This window comes from Anolis carolinensis, chromosome 1, assembly GCF_035594765.1.
Source record: "Anolis carolinensis isolate JA03-04 chromosome 1, rAnoCar3.1.pri, whole genome shotgun sequence".
Lineage (NCBI taxonomy): Eukaryota > Metazoa > Chordata > Lepidosauria > Squamata > Dactyloidae > Anolis > Anolis carolinensis.
In genome coordinates, this window is record NC_085841.1 from 39,805,587 (window position 1) to 39,821,438 (window position 15,852).

The window sequence follows — 15,852 nt, forward strand, 5'->3', positions numbered from 1 at the left end:
TATGGCCAAAGTACTTCATCTTTGTCTCCAATATCCTTCCCTCCATTGAGCAATCGGGCATTATTTCCTGGAGTATGAACTGGTTTGATCTTCTTAACTTGTAACAAAAAAGGAACCATCCCTTTGTCTAAGTAGAGGAGGGAAAGGCCAGAGCTTAGTCTGCCCTGAGAGAACCTAAAAGTGGTGGCATCAGTTTTTTTACTCTCTCTGCAGAATGATCTTTGACATCCACAGGAGTATGTAAAAAATCCATAATTTTGGTTCCCAAACCTGCCCTCAATGTATACATGAGGTCAACTTGTACATGAGAGTATACCATATTTCTGTGGAAACGGGACCTAAATAGTCTGATCTGGGAAGGTTGACAGGATCAGTTTTAGTTATTGCTTGTATGGGAGTCTACCAATGAATACCAGGTACTGTAAGCTATATTACAGTGGAGAGAACTAACAAAACTACCATAGAGTACTCCTTGTCCAAGAAAACCATATGAAATTTGTGGGATGCCATAAGTCAACAGTTGACTTCAAGGCACACAAAAAACACTCAGTTCCACAGAATATATTTCAGAATAAGGTGACATATGATTGCAATGGAAGCAATGAAATTGTCAAATGGAAGCAATATTTCAGTGTTCTAAGAAACTTTTAACTGAGGCAGATACATAAATTGGGCCTGAAAAACAAATTTCCTGTGATTATCTGATTGTTTACGCAGAATATGTACAAATACACAAAACCTTGCTATGAATGAAAACTTCCCGAGAGACCAAATTTTTGATAAGAAAATTCAAGTACGTTTTCTGTTAGCCACCACCTCAACTTCCAGCAGCAAACTGAGTCTGAAAAATTACCCTGTGACATCTTCTGTCTGATATATTCTGATTTCTGTGAATGCTAAGAACTATTTTAGGCAACAACCAAAAGCAACAGAATCAATTCATAAACATTCTTATATATATGAATTTAGGAACATTATAAATTATTTGTAGTTTGCTATTAAGAATTCTTCAAATGAAGAACAAATGCATTAACAACTGTTAACTATACTGACCCACCCAAATTATTATCTGAAGTATCAACTGTATTACTTGTTATACTTAAAGGTCTACAACAAACCTGTAGCTCCAGCATGACAGTTTCAAGTCTCTATTTGCCTCCTCCCATAATATACAAAAAGTAATTTAGTAACTCACTAACACATCACAACATTTAAATAGAGATCATCATACTATGCCACTGCCTCAGAGCTATGTTGCTGATAGTGTGCAATTATTTTGGCACCTCTCCCATATTCATCAGTTCTACACTTTTAACTACTTGGTCTTTAAATACAGAGTCACCATATTCTTTAAAAGGCATTAACATTAAAAATGATAGTCAAATATTTGCATGCTGAACTAATTAATTAATTAATTAATTAAGAGACAAAACTTTTTCATAATCAACATTCTAACCAGATTATTTATTATTAACACTATGGTGCAACTGATTTGATTAATGATCATCTGATCACATGATCAATCTGACCCATATTTTATGTAAAACAAGAACTGTTCTCCTCTACATGGCTCTGCATACTGTAACTCATGTCCAATGGCTCACAACATGATATAATTTCAAACATATTTATTAGAGGGAAGCATTCCATTGCCAGATTGATCTTGAAGACATGGTGGAAACATAGTATCTTGTATATTAGACAGGTCTTGCTTGGTGGTATTGTGTCTTTATGTATCTTCAAGTCACCTGTGAACTCATGTTGACTCCATTAATTTCATGGGGCTTTCTTGGGCAAATAGAGATGGTTTTGTCATTTCCTTCCTCTGAAATATGGCCTACAACACCCAGTGATTTCCTATAAAAGCATTCTAAAGTACAATTCAAATACTTCTGACATATCTAATTACAGCACAGCAATGATATGAAGTTAAAAATAATATTCAGTGTGGGTATACCTGAATCCAGAAAACTTTTTGAGGCTGAATCTTTTTTTATTTTGTTACTGACAATTAATGCCAAGTCAGTAATGGAAAAACACAATTATCTAGGACCTGGGGTGCATTTACACAGTTGAAATGATGCAATTTGACACCCCTTGAACTGCCATAGCTCAATACTACGGAATCATGGGAATTGTAGTTTGGTGAGGCACCCACAATATTTGGCAGAAGAGTAAAGATGCAGTAAATCTACAAAGTATGGACAACATATAAATATCTAACAATTGGGTTCTCACAAGCAAATATTCCCATCTTAAGTGGTATTTTTAATCACTTATCTTACATATATAGAAACTAATACTATGTAATATATAAGAACTACCTCTGATTAAGATATAAAATGAATTCTGTACATATGTCAGAATACCATTCATTTCTCATTTATTATAGTTAGCAATTTATATTAATATCACCAGCACTTTATTTTAGTGGGGTAGAATGCTTGAGTTATTTGTTTTCCCTTCTTGCTTTTGCCCCCTGAGGTTTGGTGCTTTAATGCAGGAAACATACTGCATTATGCACAAGGGATGTAGACCAGTGGTTGACAACCTGGGGTCCCCAGAGGTTTTTGGCCTTCAACTCTCAGAAATCTTAACAGCTGGTAAACTGACTGGGATGTAGAAAGCAGTCAGTCTTTGAAACAGCGAGGCTATTCAGTGCAATTCAAATTGGCTAAAAAACCATTTTCCTACAACGCAAGTACCCAACCTTCCAAGCAGAAAACCTATTCCATTGTATTCCAGCTCACCAAACAAGGATTCACGTAAGCAGAAAACATCCAGACTTTAAGGCTACAAGGCTATTCACTGCTATTCCACCTGCTCAACAAATGATTTCCCTTCAGCCACAGCAACGCGTGGCCGGGCACAGCTAGTTTTAGATATATATAAAACACATTGTTGCTTCATCTTGAAGGATTCTAATAAATGTTTGTGTTGATGACTTGCTGCATCAAATAGAGAGAATACCCTCCCCCCCCCAATTCTCTCACCTATTACAGCCATTTTTAAGAACTTGCCTCTTTGTGTAAGGAACAGGAAAAAATTGAATAGACAAAAATGTGCATTTTATAACAGCATCAGAACCAGTTGGGGAGTTTTAAATTCTAGTGCTCAACAGTATACTTACTACATTGCAATCCTAGAGTATATCAGTTTATTAAGCAAGACATCGTAAGACATGTGTTGCCCCTTCACACCTTCCTTTCTCTCTTCTTAGCAGACTATAATTGAAAATTTAATTAGTTAATCAACCATCATTTTCCAAACTCAGTTTATTTCTTATCCTAATACAAGTAGAAATATTGAAAATGATATGAATGAAAAAAAAGCTAAAAACACACATTTAACTAAAATATTACATCTTCTCTTGAAACAGAAGTCTACAATTTGGGGTTGTGATTGTGGTTAAGAAAAATGTATCACTTGACGTTTATTACAATAAAAGGGAGACTATTTACAGAAATTAGTAATGGTAAATTTGAGCAATAACACTTATTGTGCTGCAGTACAAGGAATAAAGAAAACTAATCCATATGACTAGAATGTATTTTATATATCTTAACCTTAATGGTGTGAATGAACAGTCAAAAATCAAATGCAAAAATTAACAAGATAGAATACAGCTGACAATTCATTCACATTTTAAAATAGTTTCAAACCACATCAATAAAACTTGTGAAATACTAACTTAGAAATGAAGGGACATTCTAGTTCTTGAGCCAGGAAATTTAACAAATATTTCTAAAACACATTCATGAATTCTTGGACCTATTTCGCATTATGGAAGTTAACATACATTAGTTATATTCTAAAGCATCTGCACTGAGCGATTCTGAGGTTGTGCCTTTAGACGAGGACAGTGGTTCTCAAACTGTGGGTCTCCAGATGTTTTGGCCTTCAACTCCCAGAAATCCTAACAGCTGGTAAACTGACTGAGATTTCTGGGAGTTGTAGGCCAAAATACCTGGGGTTGAGAATCACTGGACTAGGAGATATAACGAAGGTTAACATAACAGAGCTCTTAAGACAATATTAAAATCAAATAACCATCTGAGTATTGCTATAATGGGAAACACCTTCAAATGCAATGTTGTTAGCAGTGGTGTGCTAGGTAGCTAAAAAAAACTCAGTGGTAATACTTTGGTAAGCTAGAATGTTGTATCTCAAGAAATCTCCTTTGTTTAATAGATGAAAATATCAATTGAACTCTATACTAGCACTGCTCCAACAAGTGTTTGGTCTTCTCAGAACTGATAGCACTAGTAATCTATTAAGCCACATATATAGTTTGCCACACCATATAGGCAGAGGTCACTTTTTCTGGCAATTTAGAAATCAATAATTTATCATGGCACACACTTTTTAGCTCTAGCAGTTACACTCGCTTTGTTGCAGCAGACATTCCCACACCAGAAACTATCTATCTATCTATCTATATATAAGAGTGATGAAATCACGGCACCGGACAAAACAACAAAACTAAACACCCCACAATCTCGAAAATTGACAGCACAACCCCTCATCCACGCCTCAAGGACAAGACAACAAAAAGAAAAGAAAAATAAACTCCTAATTAGAGGGAGAGGAATAATTGTTTTTATCCAATAGCTACCAGTTAGAAGGCTAAACTCCACCCACTTGGTCTCCTAGCAACCCACTTAGCCCAGGGCCTGAGTTTCGCTGTTTAGTTTAAATTAGAAATTGTCAGAACATTAGAGTCATCTCTGGTTGCTTGAGAGTTCGTATTAATGCTATGACAGTCGACTCTCATTTAACCGGAACCCGTGGGGAGTGGTTGACGCTGGATAACTGAGAGTAGTCTCTGGTTGCTTGAGAGTTTGTATTAATGCTATGAGTTGACTCTCATTTAAACAGCACCCTTGGGGAGTGGTGGATGCCGGATAACTGAGAGTTGTCTCTGGTTGCTTGAGAGTTTGTATTAATGCTATGACAATTGACTCTCATTTAACCGCCACCCGTGGGGAGTGGTCGATGCCACATAACTGAGAGTCATCTCTGGTTGCTTGAGAGTTTGTATTAATGCTATGCCCCATAGTATGCCATCACATAACCCTGTATGGACTAGACATTAATATTGAAATGCAGCCATTGAAAGCAAATATAAGACCAATGCAGTTCAGACTGCATTGGTCTTAGGAGCCCCGGTGGCGAAGTGTGTTAAAGCACTGAGCTGCTGAATTTGCAGACCAAAAGGTCCCAGGTTCAAATCCTGGGAGTGGCTTGAACGCCCGCTGTTAGCTCCAGCTCCTGCCAACCTAGCAGTTCGAAAACATGGAAATGTGAAATCAATAGATACCGCTCCAGCGGGAAGGTAACAGCACTCCATGCAGTCATGCCGGCCACATGACCTTGGAGGTGTCTATGGACAACGCCGGCTCTTCGGCTTAGAAATGGAGATGAGCACTAACCCCCAGAGTCAGACATGACTGGACTTAACGTCAGGGGAAACCTATACCTTTACCTTAGTTCAAACTGAATTATATGGTCAGCATAGACCCATGTAAAGCAGTCCAAGGCCATTCAAACCGCATTATATAATAATAATAATAATAATAATAATAATAATAATAATAATAATAATAATAATAATAGACCCATATAACACAACCCAATGAAATGCAGTGCAAGAGCCAACACGGCCAACTTGCTATAGTAGCGGGGTTTGGAGGTGGTTGAATTTGCTATCCAGGAGTTGTACTTCACCCGTATCCAGAGAGCACTGAAGATAGACAACGTCAGATCTGGACCAAACTTGGCACACAGACTCAACATGCCCAACTGTGAATACTGGCACAATTTTGGAGTCTGGGAATTGTAGTTCACCTGTATTCAGAGAACACTGAACCCAGCAAATGATGGATCTCGACCAAACTTGGCACACAGACCCAACATGGCCAACTGTGAATATTGGGGAAGCTTTGGGGGAATTGACCCAAGATTTTTTGTAAATTGTAGTCCACCCACATCCTTCATATTATTACTAAATATCATTGCTATCATAGAATCATAGAATAGTAGAGTTGGAAGAGACCTCATGGGCCATCCAGTCCAACCCCCCCTGCCAAGAAGCAGGAAATCACATTCAAAGCACCCCCGACAGATGGACATCCAGTCTCTGTTTAAAAGCCTCCAAAGAAGGAGCCTCCACCACAGTCCGGGGAAGAGAGTTCCACTGCCGAACAGCCCTCACTGTGAGGGCTATTGATTACAGAAGCCTGGGGGAGGTGCCTTCCACTGAGCCCTGTCTTCTGCTGGTCCTTCTTCAATTCCCTGGACAGGAAGGGAGGGGGTTCAATCAGGGCCACCTAAGCACCTCTAAACAAAGGATTCACCCAGGGAGGAGGCAGCCAGGCTTTGAAGCTGCAAGGCCATTACATGCTAATCAAGGTGACTAATAACAGCATGCATACCTGCCACACCGAGACTATTCAGTGTATTCCAGCTCACCAAACTAGGATTACAATAGGAAGAAAACGGCCATACATTGCGGCTGTAAGGCTATTCACTGCTAATCCACCTGGCCAACAAACAAATCCAAAAAGCCATAGCAACGCGTGGCCGGGCACAGCTAGTATCTCAAAAGGTACTAATGATATGACTTGTTTCAATTGTGAGAATGCACACACAAAATGAAATACAGTAGTCTTGCTTATCCAAAATAAACGGGCCGGCAGAATGTCGAATAAGCGAAAATGTTGGATAATAAGGAAAGATTAAAGAAAAGCCTATTAAATGTCAAATTGTTATGATTTTACAAATTAAGCACCAAAACATTATGTTTTACAACAAATCGACAGAAAAAGAAGTTCAATATACAGTAACATTATGTAGTAATTACTGTATTTACGAATTTAGCACCAAAACATCACAATGTATTGAAAACATTGACTATAAAAACATTGAATAGTTAAAGGCAGACAGCGCTGGATGATCCATAATGTTGGATGACCAAATGGATGACCATAATGTTGGATAAGCAAGATTCTACTGCAAATGGAAGTGTTAGAACTAGGATCATTGTTACATTACTTCTTTGACAAAAGCCCATTCCTAACTTAATTTGTCTTTGTTTTTTTCTTCCAGCAAGAGGTTATTTACTTATTACCTTTTTTCCACAAAATGGGGCTTGAGATGGCTGAAACTATATAATGGAACAACTTCACATCAAAACCTAAAACTACTTTTTTAATGCTGTTAAGCCACTAAGCCATCTCTCCCAGATAAAAATCACTCACCAAAGCAATGCAATTTAACTGCCAAAGGCCTGTCTAAGAAAAACCATAACACCTGGCAGAATGACAGCAGGGTGAGGGCCAACCTAGCCTCCCTTGGAAAGAAATTCTACAGCTCCAGAATGCCCACTGAGAAAGCCGTTCAGTGTCCTTACATTTGAAGGTGGAAGGCCCGAGGAAAGGTCCCTTCTAAAGAACATCAAAGTCCAAGCATACAAGAAAAAAATCCCTGGAGTAGCCTGGACTCAATGCTATCCCTTCTTTCAATTTTTTTGAATGTGTGTACACATGCTTGCTCTTCCAATGCTTAGGCAGAGTTGCTTTCACCAATACCATCTTTGCCCAGGGATATTCAAAGATGACCAGCGAAGTTTCAAATTACACTACAGAATGAGATATGTTTATTATGTTTGAACTGCCTACAACATTTACTCCAAATGGAAATGCTTTCTCCAGGCATTACCCTAAGTAGAGTGGGAGACCATAACAACCACCTGCTTGGTTTCCCCTCAGGAAAATCCACTTCATTGAGACACCCCTCAAGAAAATCCACTTCAACTTGCTTTTACCATACAAAAAAACACAATCCAAACACTCCTGACAGATGGCCATCCAAACTCTGTAATACCATTCAATCCTAAGTTTCGGAGAGACCCCTCAAAAACATCCACTTCCACTTCCTTCTACCATACAAAACTACACAATCAAAACACTCCTGACAGATGCCCACCCAGCCTCTACATAATAAAAATGATCATGACATCAAACCTTACCTCCTTCAGACTTTCAGTACTGATGGCGTTTCTGGGAATTCACCAAGCATGATGTGAGTTGTACTTCACATACAATCTTATCCATTTTGTACATATATACAACCATAACACATATACCAAATACCACCACTTCATCATTACTTCATTTTCCACACCACCACACTTCTTCACAGCAACGCATAAAGAACAACACTCTGAAAATAGGTCAATTACAGAAAGAAAACAATCAGTACCAGTAAACACCTCCCAACAAAGGATTACCCCAGGCAGGAATCACCCAGGCTTCGAAGCTACAAGCCAGGAAACAATCGGGGCCAGCTACCACCTCACAACAAATTATTTCCCCAGGCAGGAAGCAGCCAGACTTTCAGATTACAAGGCTATTAAATGCTAATCAAGGTGACTAATAACAATATTCATACCTGAATATGATGATCTGGATTTTATACAGCTGTGTGGAAGGGGCCCCAGTGGTCAGCTGTTAGACTCAAATCTTCCACCTTTCCATAATTGCACAGAAATCTGGATAACCAAGACTATTCATTACATTCCACCTCACCAAAAAAGGATTCCCATAAGAAGAAAACGACCACGCTTTGAGGATGCAAGGCTATTCACTCCTATTCCACCTGCCCAACAAAGGATTCCCATGAGCCACAGCAATGCATGGCCGGGCAAAGCTAGTATTATACCGTATATGGTACTATCAAAAGTGTTGTAGCAGATGTTTTCACTAGTTTCACTTACAACTTATTCTCATAATTACCGCAACATTGTTTTCTTCAAATGCCATGGTAAACACCTCCAGTTCTGCTACAGTAGAGTCTCATTTATCCATGACTCGCTTATCCAAGGTTCTGGATTACCCCAGGCATTTTTGTAGTCAATGTTTTCAAAATATCATGATATTTTGGTGCTAAATTCATAAATACAGTAATTACAACATAATATTACTGCGTATTGAACTACTTTTTCTTTTCAAATTTGTTGTATAACATTATGTTTTGGTGCTTAATTTGTAAAATCAAAACCTAATTTGATGTTTAATAGACTTTTCCTTAATCCCTCCTTATTATCCAAGGTATTCGTTTATCCAAGGTTCTGCCGGCCCGTTTACCTTGAATAAGTGAGACTCCATGGTTAGTACTGCACCTGAATAGTTAATTCATGTTTGCTTCAGAAAAATCACTTGTGTTCAACCTTGGCTTCATTATCTTATTTTAATCCATAAGACTATGAAGAAGGGGAATAGTTTACTGATATGTATGTATGTGTATACACATTTTAATTTAAAAAATCTGTCCAAAAACCTGGGTCAACTTACCCATGGGTCAACTGCAGTACCGTACCTTAAAATTTTTACCAAAAAAGAACCCTCTTCTTCTATGAGTAGAGTGGCAAAATAGCAAGCTCATCATAGGAAAACCTCAAAGAAAACTAATCCACTCTATACTTTTTGTCACAGTGACACTTTTGGCCTCTTGGAATCCCCGGGCAGGAATATGGTGGTAGAGCTTCCTCTTGTGTGGAATAACTCTTGGTTTAACCACTGGTCATATCAAAATTTATCATTTTGGCCTGCAAGCCTGCCCTCAACTTATATAAAAGTATATAAGTATACATATAATTACATTATACAGGGTATTATAATGCTAATTATAATATGCTAATATACTAATAGAGTGTATAGCACATTAAATGATCAACTAAAAAGACCCATTAGCTCTTACCTTTGCCAGAGTTTGTAAAAATTGTTTTTAAGGTTATAACTTTCCCTAAGGTCTGAACGTTACCATAGTCAGACCAAAGGCAAGCCACTCCATGTTGCTTAAGTCACATTTGCAAATATGAACAGTCTACATTATATGCTCATAATGGTTACACAGCTAACGTGAAAACATGCTTGAGTATGAAATATAATTATTTTTAAAATAAATTTGAAATCATTCTTTTAATTGATTACAAATTAAAGTAGGATAAGCTATACGGCCTTACATTTTATTTGCTCTCTGCAACTTCTATTCCTGCTCTAAAGGCACTTCGACATCTTATTACCAATTCAAAATGCTGATGTATTTTCACCATTTTTTCACTGCTCTGGTCTCTCTTCCAATCCTCCACATCCTGTCCTGCATTGCCTCCTCCAGTGACTAGTATCACCAACAAATACTGTTGTCCAAAAGGAGAAGAACAAGCTTTGCATTCTCAAATCTTTCTAGCTGGCAGGCTCCAGTTGCTACACGCAAAGGTTCTCCTCATTCTGTCACTTAAGCATAACTAGCAGTGCAGACTAAAACTGATCATGTAAACATAGAGTACACTCAAATAAATACAGTGGCTCTGTACTAACACTGCTATATATTTCCAGGATTTATAAAGATGATCGGCCCTCAGAGGCTATAAGAGAACAAACTACCATAAATGGAACATCTTCATTCACTTCTATTTTAACACATTCAGAGTATTTTGAAGAAAAGGGTATTGTATATTGTATTTTTATAAGCAAATACAAATAGAGAAATAGATGTAAAATAAAATATCGAATTTAAATTAAAATCACTTATCACTTCTGCTTTTTTAAAAGCCATTATATATAAAGATTAGAAAATCTGAATAACTGAATCAGTATGGGTTTATCATCCAATATCAAATTATGATTTCATGTAGTCCAAAAATTAAACTAAATTGAATGTATTTTTTCAAATAGTAATATGAACATGTAGTGCAACAACTTCAACAAAAAGTATCCCTGCACTTTTGTTTTTAAATTCTGTCATTATTCTGACATAATTTGAAGAAAAGGTCAACAGATAGAAAAAAATTAAAATATGACTCTCAACAGTAAAATTATATTTAAAACTAAAACCAAAAATTATGGAAAAGGTTAAAGAAAAAAGTGGAAATATAATAAACATGAAGAGGAAAATTATTATATTATGCATCAAATTTCCTTTCAACAAAATGTTTTTTTATTTGATACATGACCTTTTGCACTAACATCTCCAAACACTACATCATTTCCAGGGCAAAATCCACCAGCTCTAGGAAAAATTAGGATCAAAATGATATACTAGAGGGGCACTACACTAATTCAACTGAGACCAAATCGTCTTCAACCCCATCAACTCCCAATTTGCAGAAGCCATCCCATCAAGCTACAACACAGTGAAAGATGGAAGTCACTCTTGCTTCCACACATTGGTTTGACTGAAAAACTAAACTTCCCCAAACTGTTTCCATTCAACTAGGGCATTATAATGCTGTCACTTCAAAGACTAATTACTTTGCAGTTAGACTATAATTCCTTTCATTCCTAACCAAAACATCATACCCAGTCCAACACTTCTAAAGGGCTGAAGGCTATAAAAGTGGGCCACTCCTTTTCTTATTTTTTTAGACTATGTATAGAGCTCATTTCATTTGTTATTGACATATATAAGCTACTCTGGGAGCCTTCTCATCTAAAGAGAGGGACAAGGCTGTTTAAAAAATAAAATAAACAATCATTTAAATAATAATCATGCAGATATCATTTTAATTGTGTCAAGGTGATGTATCTTACTATAATATTCGATCGATGGGTGAGCTATTATACTTATAATTAATGGGCTTGATAGATTGCAACTTTCAAGCTAAATAATATGATATTTAAGAGTAGTTCCACACAGAATAATTGTTGTACTAAGTGTAACTTTAAGGTAAAAAAATGACAACACATAAGGATTCCACAAAGAATTCTTGTTTGTAAAGATCAAATGCAACCAATCATACAAAGACTAGTTTTTTGTTTGTTTGTTTTTTCATGTCAGGAGCAACTTGAGTAGCTTCTGGAGTGAGAGAATTGGCCGTCTGCAAGGATGTTTGTTGCCCAGGGGACGCCGGGATGTTTTGATATTTTTACCATCCTTGTGGCAGGCTTCTCTCATGTCCCCGCATTGAGCTGGAGCTGATAGAGAGAGCTCATCTGCACTCTCCCCGGGTGGGATTCGAACCTGGCAGCTTTCAGGTCAGCAACCCAACCTTCAAGTCACGAGGCTTTAAAGACTACTGAAAACCATGAGAGAAAGCCTGTGGCCCTTGATTTTAGGCAATGGACATTTAGTAGGTTCTACAAATTCTGCAATGTGCATTCGAATACCTCTTACCTCTTTTGTCGAATATCAACTTTGTATTGTAACAAAAAGCTATGTGGTAGAGAAAATTAAATTTAAAGAATATTTGCACATGTACAAATATGCTAACATCATTTCAAGACAGTATTTCAATTCTCAGTACCACTGAGTATGGATTATTGATGAGTATACTAAAATTCAGAACTGTAGGTTGAAACATTTTAACTTGTCAAAACTACACCAGAAAAGATAAACTGTCATATTTATAGTGACAAGTTCTTATTATCACGCTTATAATGATTGTTAACTCTGGTGCACTAATTCACTGATACCTGTTAACTGAAACTGTGTCATTTGTTGTAAATTGTTTTAAATGCTAGTGCTGGGGGGAGGGGGGATTCAGGTCTATCCCAGCTATCCAATCAACGATTACAATCTTGTTTCTTTTTAACACTCACCTGTTAAGAAATATAATTTAATGTCAGGCTTTAACTGCACCACACAGTATCAAAACCAATACAGAGATGATTATCTAAGAAACACAGAAATTGTCCTCCTGAAATCATGCAATCCTGAAATCCGCAAACTAAGGCCCAAGGGCCAGATGCAGCTCTCCAAGGTCATTTACCCGGCCCCTGCCCTAAACTTTAAACTTAGGGTCACCCTAAGTCTAAAATGACACAAAATAACAACAATCCTAATTAACATGATTATCTGATCTGCTGAAAGCAGGTCTAGCTTCTCACTGAAACACTGGTACGGTTATGTTGGTTAAAATTTAAATATTGTATTGTTCTTTCATGTTTTTTACACTACAAATAAGATATGTGCAGTGTGCATGTAGATTTTTTTCAAACTATAGTCCACCTCCCCAATAATCTGAGGCACTGTGAAGCAGCCCTCTGCCTAAAACGTTTGAGGACTCTTGCACTACAGAGTAAGACCAACCGAATTCAGTAGGAATTGAGTTTGTCCAGAAAACAGCTTCTTCTGATTGCAGAATAGAAGAAATGCATCCCTTTCAGTAGGATTATAAATATTCCAGAAAATCACTGAACATATTCAATGGTTCTATATCACAGAGTTTTAAAGAACATGGTTAAAAGCTGTATTCCTCTTGTGGCAACTTGCCAAACATTCTTTAAACATAATGCTTATCTACAGTATCAGTTTGACACTTAAAAGTCGCACAATAGCTGTTTTCATGTGACTTCATCTCTTGCTCCTCTACCCACTGTAAAGAAGGAAATAACTATTATTATCACAATACCAATACTATCAAGTCATCAATTGTCACTTGATCCTGAGTACTGCTTTAAGAGGATGAAAATTCAAGTATGAATGTTTATATTTCAGAAATGTCAGAAGTAGCTTAGGCCAGGGCTCACCTGTCTTCCCCCTTATTTTTAGATATTTCAAACGTCTGCAGTTAAGTACCATATAATTTCACTATTTTGTTTCTGTGCATTACACAACATGCATAATGAGAGGTGGGGAGAGAGGCAGATCAAATTATTTGTTGCTTTCATTTTTTACAGATATGATCTTTAAAGGTTGGGCCTTAAAAGACCATGCATATATATATACTGACAGCAACAAAACCAGTGATTTGTGAGTCCATTGAAAAACGCCCATCTGGATTCCTGATAAAAACTAGTTACTTAGCAGATTATGAATTATAAAATGCAGACATAATATGCTTCTATAACAATGCAATTACAGTATAACCATATGCCAGTTAAATTTAAATCATATGAAACACCGGAAACAAATACAATACTGACATTATGAACAATATATGGTTGGCTTACCCCATTCTAGATATTCCAAAATATTCTTCTCTCTTCTCAAAGGTGAGTTATTACATTCATCAAAAAGGCAGATCAGTATATCCAGCAAGGTTTCCACACTAAAGCATTGCCCATTTGTCTGAGTTGGTCCATCCAAAATAAACTGTTCCAATTGTCTCAAGCGCACTTCTCCAGACATGGTTGCTTCAGTTTTTAACAGGCTTTCTCTCTTAATTACTATTATTTTACTATTATAAGTTATCTTCCAAAAGCCTAATACATTAGAATAATTATAGTTCCTAAAAAATATTTCAAAAAGTCAGTGCTTCAAAGATGGTGCTGAAAATACAATCCATCCCAGAATTCCCATTCTGAGAACTATATCTTGGTCAGTTCCTCCACAGACATGTACAATATATACAGAATATTAGAGAAAAATAATTAGCCTAAAATCTCTTTTAATACATTTAAAAGAAGAGAAAATATATACTTTATACATTTAAATAATAATAATTAAAAAATCAACCCAAGACTGGCTCCACTCTCCCCTCATATATAGATATGCAAGATTTTAATGGTCTCCTCCTTCATTCAAAATTCAGATCATGCAACGTAATCCCGAAATGAATCCTACTGCATCATTAAGGTGTAAAATCTCCATCAGCAATTCAAGGGAAGGGCAGCAGAAAGATCTTCCAAGAAGCAGCCGGGAGGGCAAAGAAGAAGATGAATAGGATTTGGGAGGTCTAGTGAAGGAGAATTTCCACCGCCTCCATCTTCTCTTCCTCCTCCACCACCTCCTCCACCACCACCACCTTCTCCACCTCTACCACCCCTTGGAAAATGCATCAGTGGCAATTCTGGGAGGGTGGGGAGAAGCAGCTTTGGGGAGTGGGAGGGAGGCAGGAAAAGTCTCCAGGAACAGAGCCCTTCCTTTTTCCTGTAGGAGAAAGGGGGAAACCACAATCTTCTCTCCGCTTTTCCTTAGCCAAGGAATCTTCTTTTAAGGCTCTTCAGTGAGGCAATATAGATATACATACATTTACAGAATCCCAAAGTCTTCCATTTCCTATCGAGGAATGTAGGGGGGAGGGGGAATAATAAAAATAATCGCCACCCCCTCCTCTCCGCCCTGCGAAGGAGAAGGCTGGGCTAATAATAATAATAATCCTCTCAAATCCTTTCCATGTCGGTGAGACTCAGGCTGCTGGTTGGGAGGGAGGAAGGAAAGGAGGGCGACGGAGGATGTCACGACATTGGCTTCTTCTTCTTCATCATCCTCTCCTCCTCTTCCTTCTCCTTTGCCTCCTTCACCAAGAAGATGCTTCTTCAGCAAGGATGATAATAATGATGACGAGGAAGATGCTCCGACTTCCCTCAAGGCCCGCTTCCTCGGAGCTCAAGGCATCTTCTCCTCCTTCCTTCCTCCCCGTGAGGCAAAACAGGACGACGTGGTGAGACACACACACACAGAGATTAAGCGCCCTCCTGCCGCTGCTTTCCTCCTCTCTCTCTTCTCTTCCTTCCCTCACTTCCTTTCACTGCTGCTGCTCTGGGCTGCGACGGGAGCCTCAGGATCCAACATGGCGGCCATTTCCCCTCCCTCTCTCCCTCCCCTCAGCCGAGCCGCAGCGAGAGGGAAGGACAGAGCGGCTGGGAAGCGGCTGGGAACGAACGAGAAGGGAGGGAGCGGAGCGGCAGCCAGCCAAGCAGGGGATGCTGTGACGGCAGCAGGGAATGCAGGGATGCTGGCGGACCGAGGGGAGGGGGCAGAGCGCGCGGAGGCGGCGGCGGCGGCGGCGGCCCGGGAACGCCCTGCGGGCTACTGCAGGACTGGAGGACCTGGTTGCTAAGCAGAAGGAGAGGGAGCCGCGCGCACCTCACGCAACGCAAGTCAGGGCTCCTCTCCTCCCGCTAGGCC

The 15,852-nt window shown here is 38.4% G+C and overlaps 1 protein-coding gene across 14 annotated transcripts in view; it reads right to left on the reverse strand.

The window, feature by feature from the left end:
* Positions 1-15,130, reverse strand: part of cdc42bpa (CDC42 binding protein kinase alpha) — a 174,841-nt gene extending 159,711 nt beyond the window's left edge. For all 14 annotated transcript variants that reach the window (XM_062972916.1, XM_062972902.1, XM_016990695.2 and 11 more), the window contains exon 1: positions 13,953-15,130. In XM_062972916.1, the coding sequence (XP_062828986.1) occupies positions 13,953-14,130 (178 nt within the window). In that variant the 5' untranslated portion in view covers positions 14,131-15,130. The remainder of the gene's footprint in view (positions 1-13,952) is intronic.
* Between the last annotated feature and the right edge of the window lie 722 nt (positions 15,131-15,852).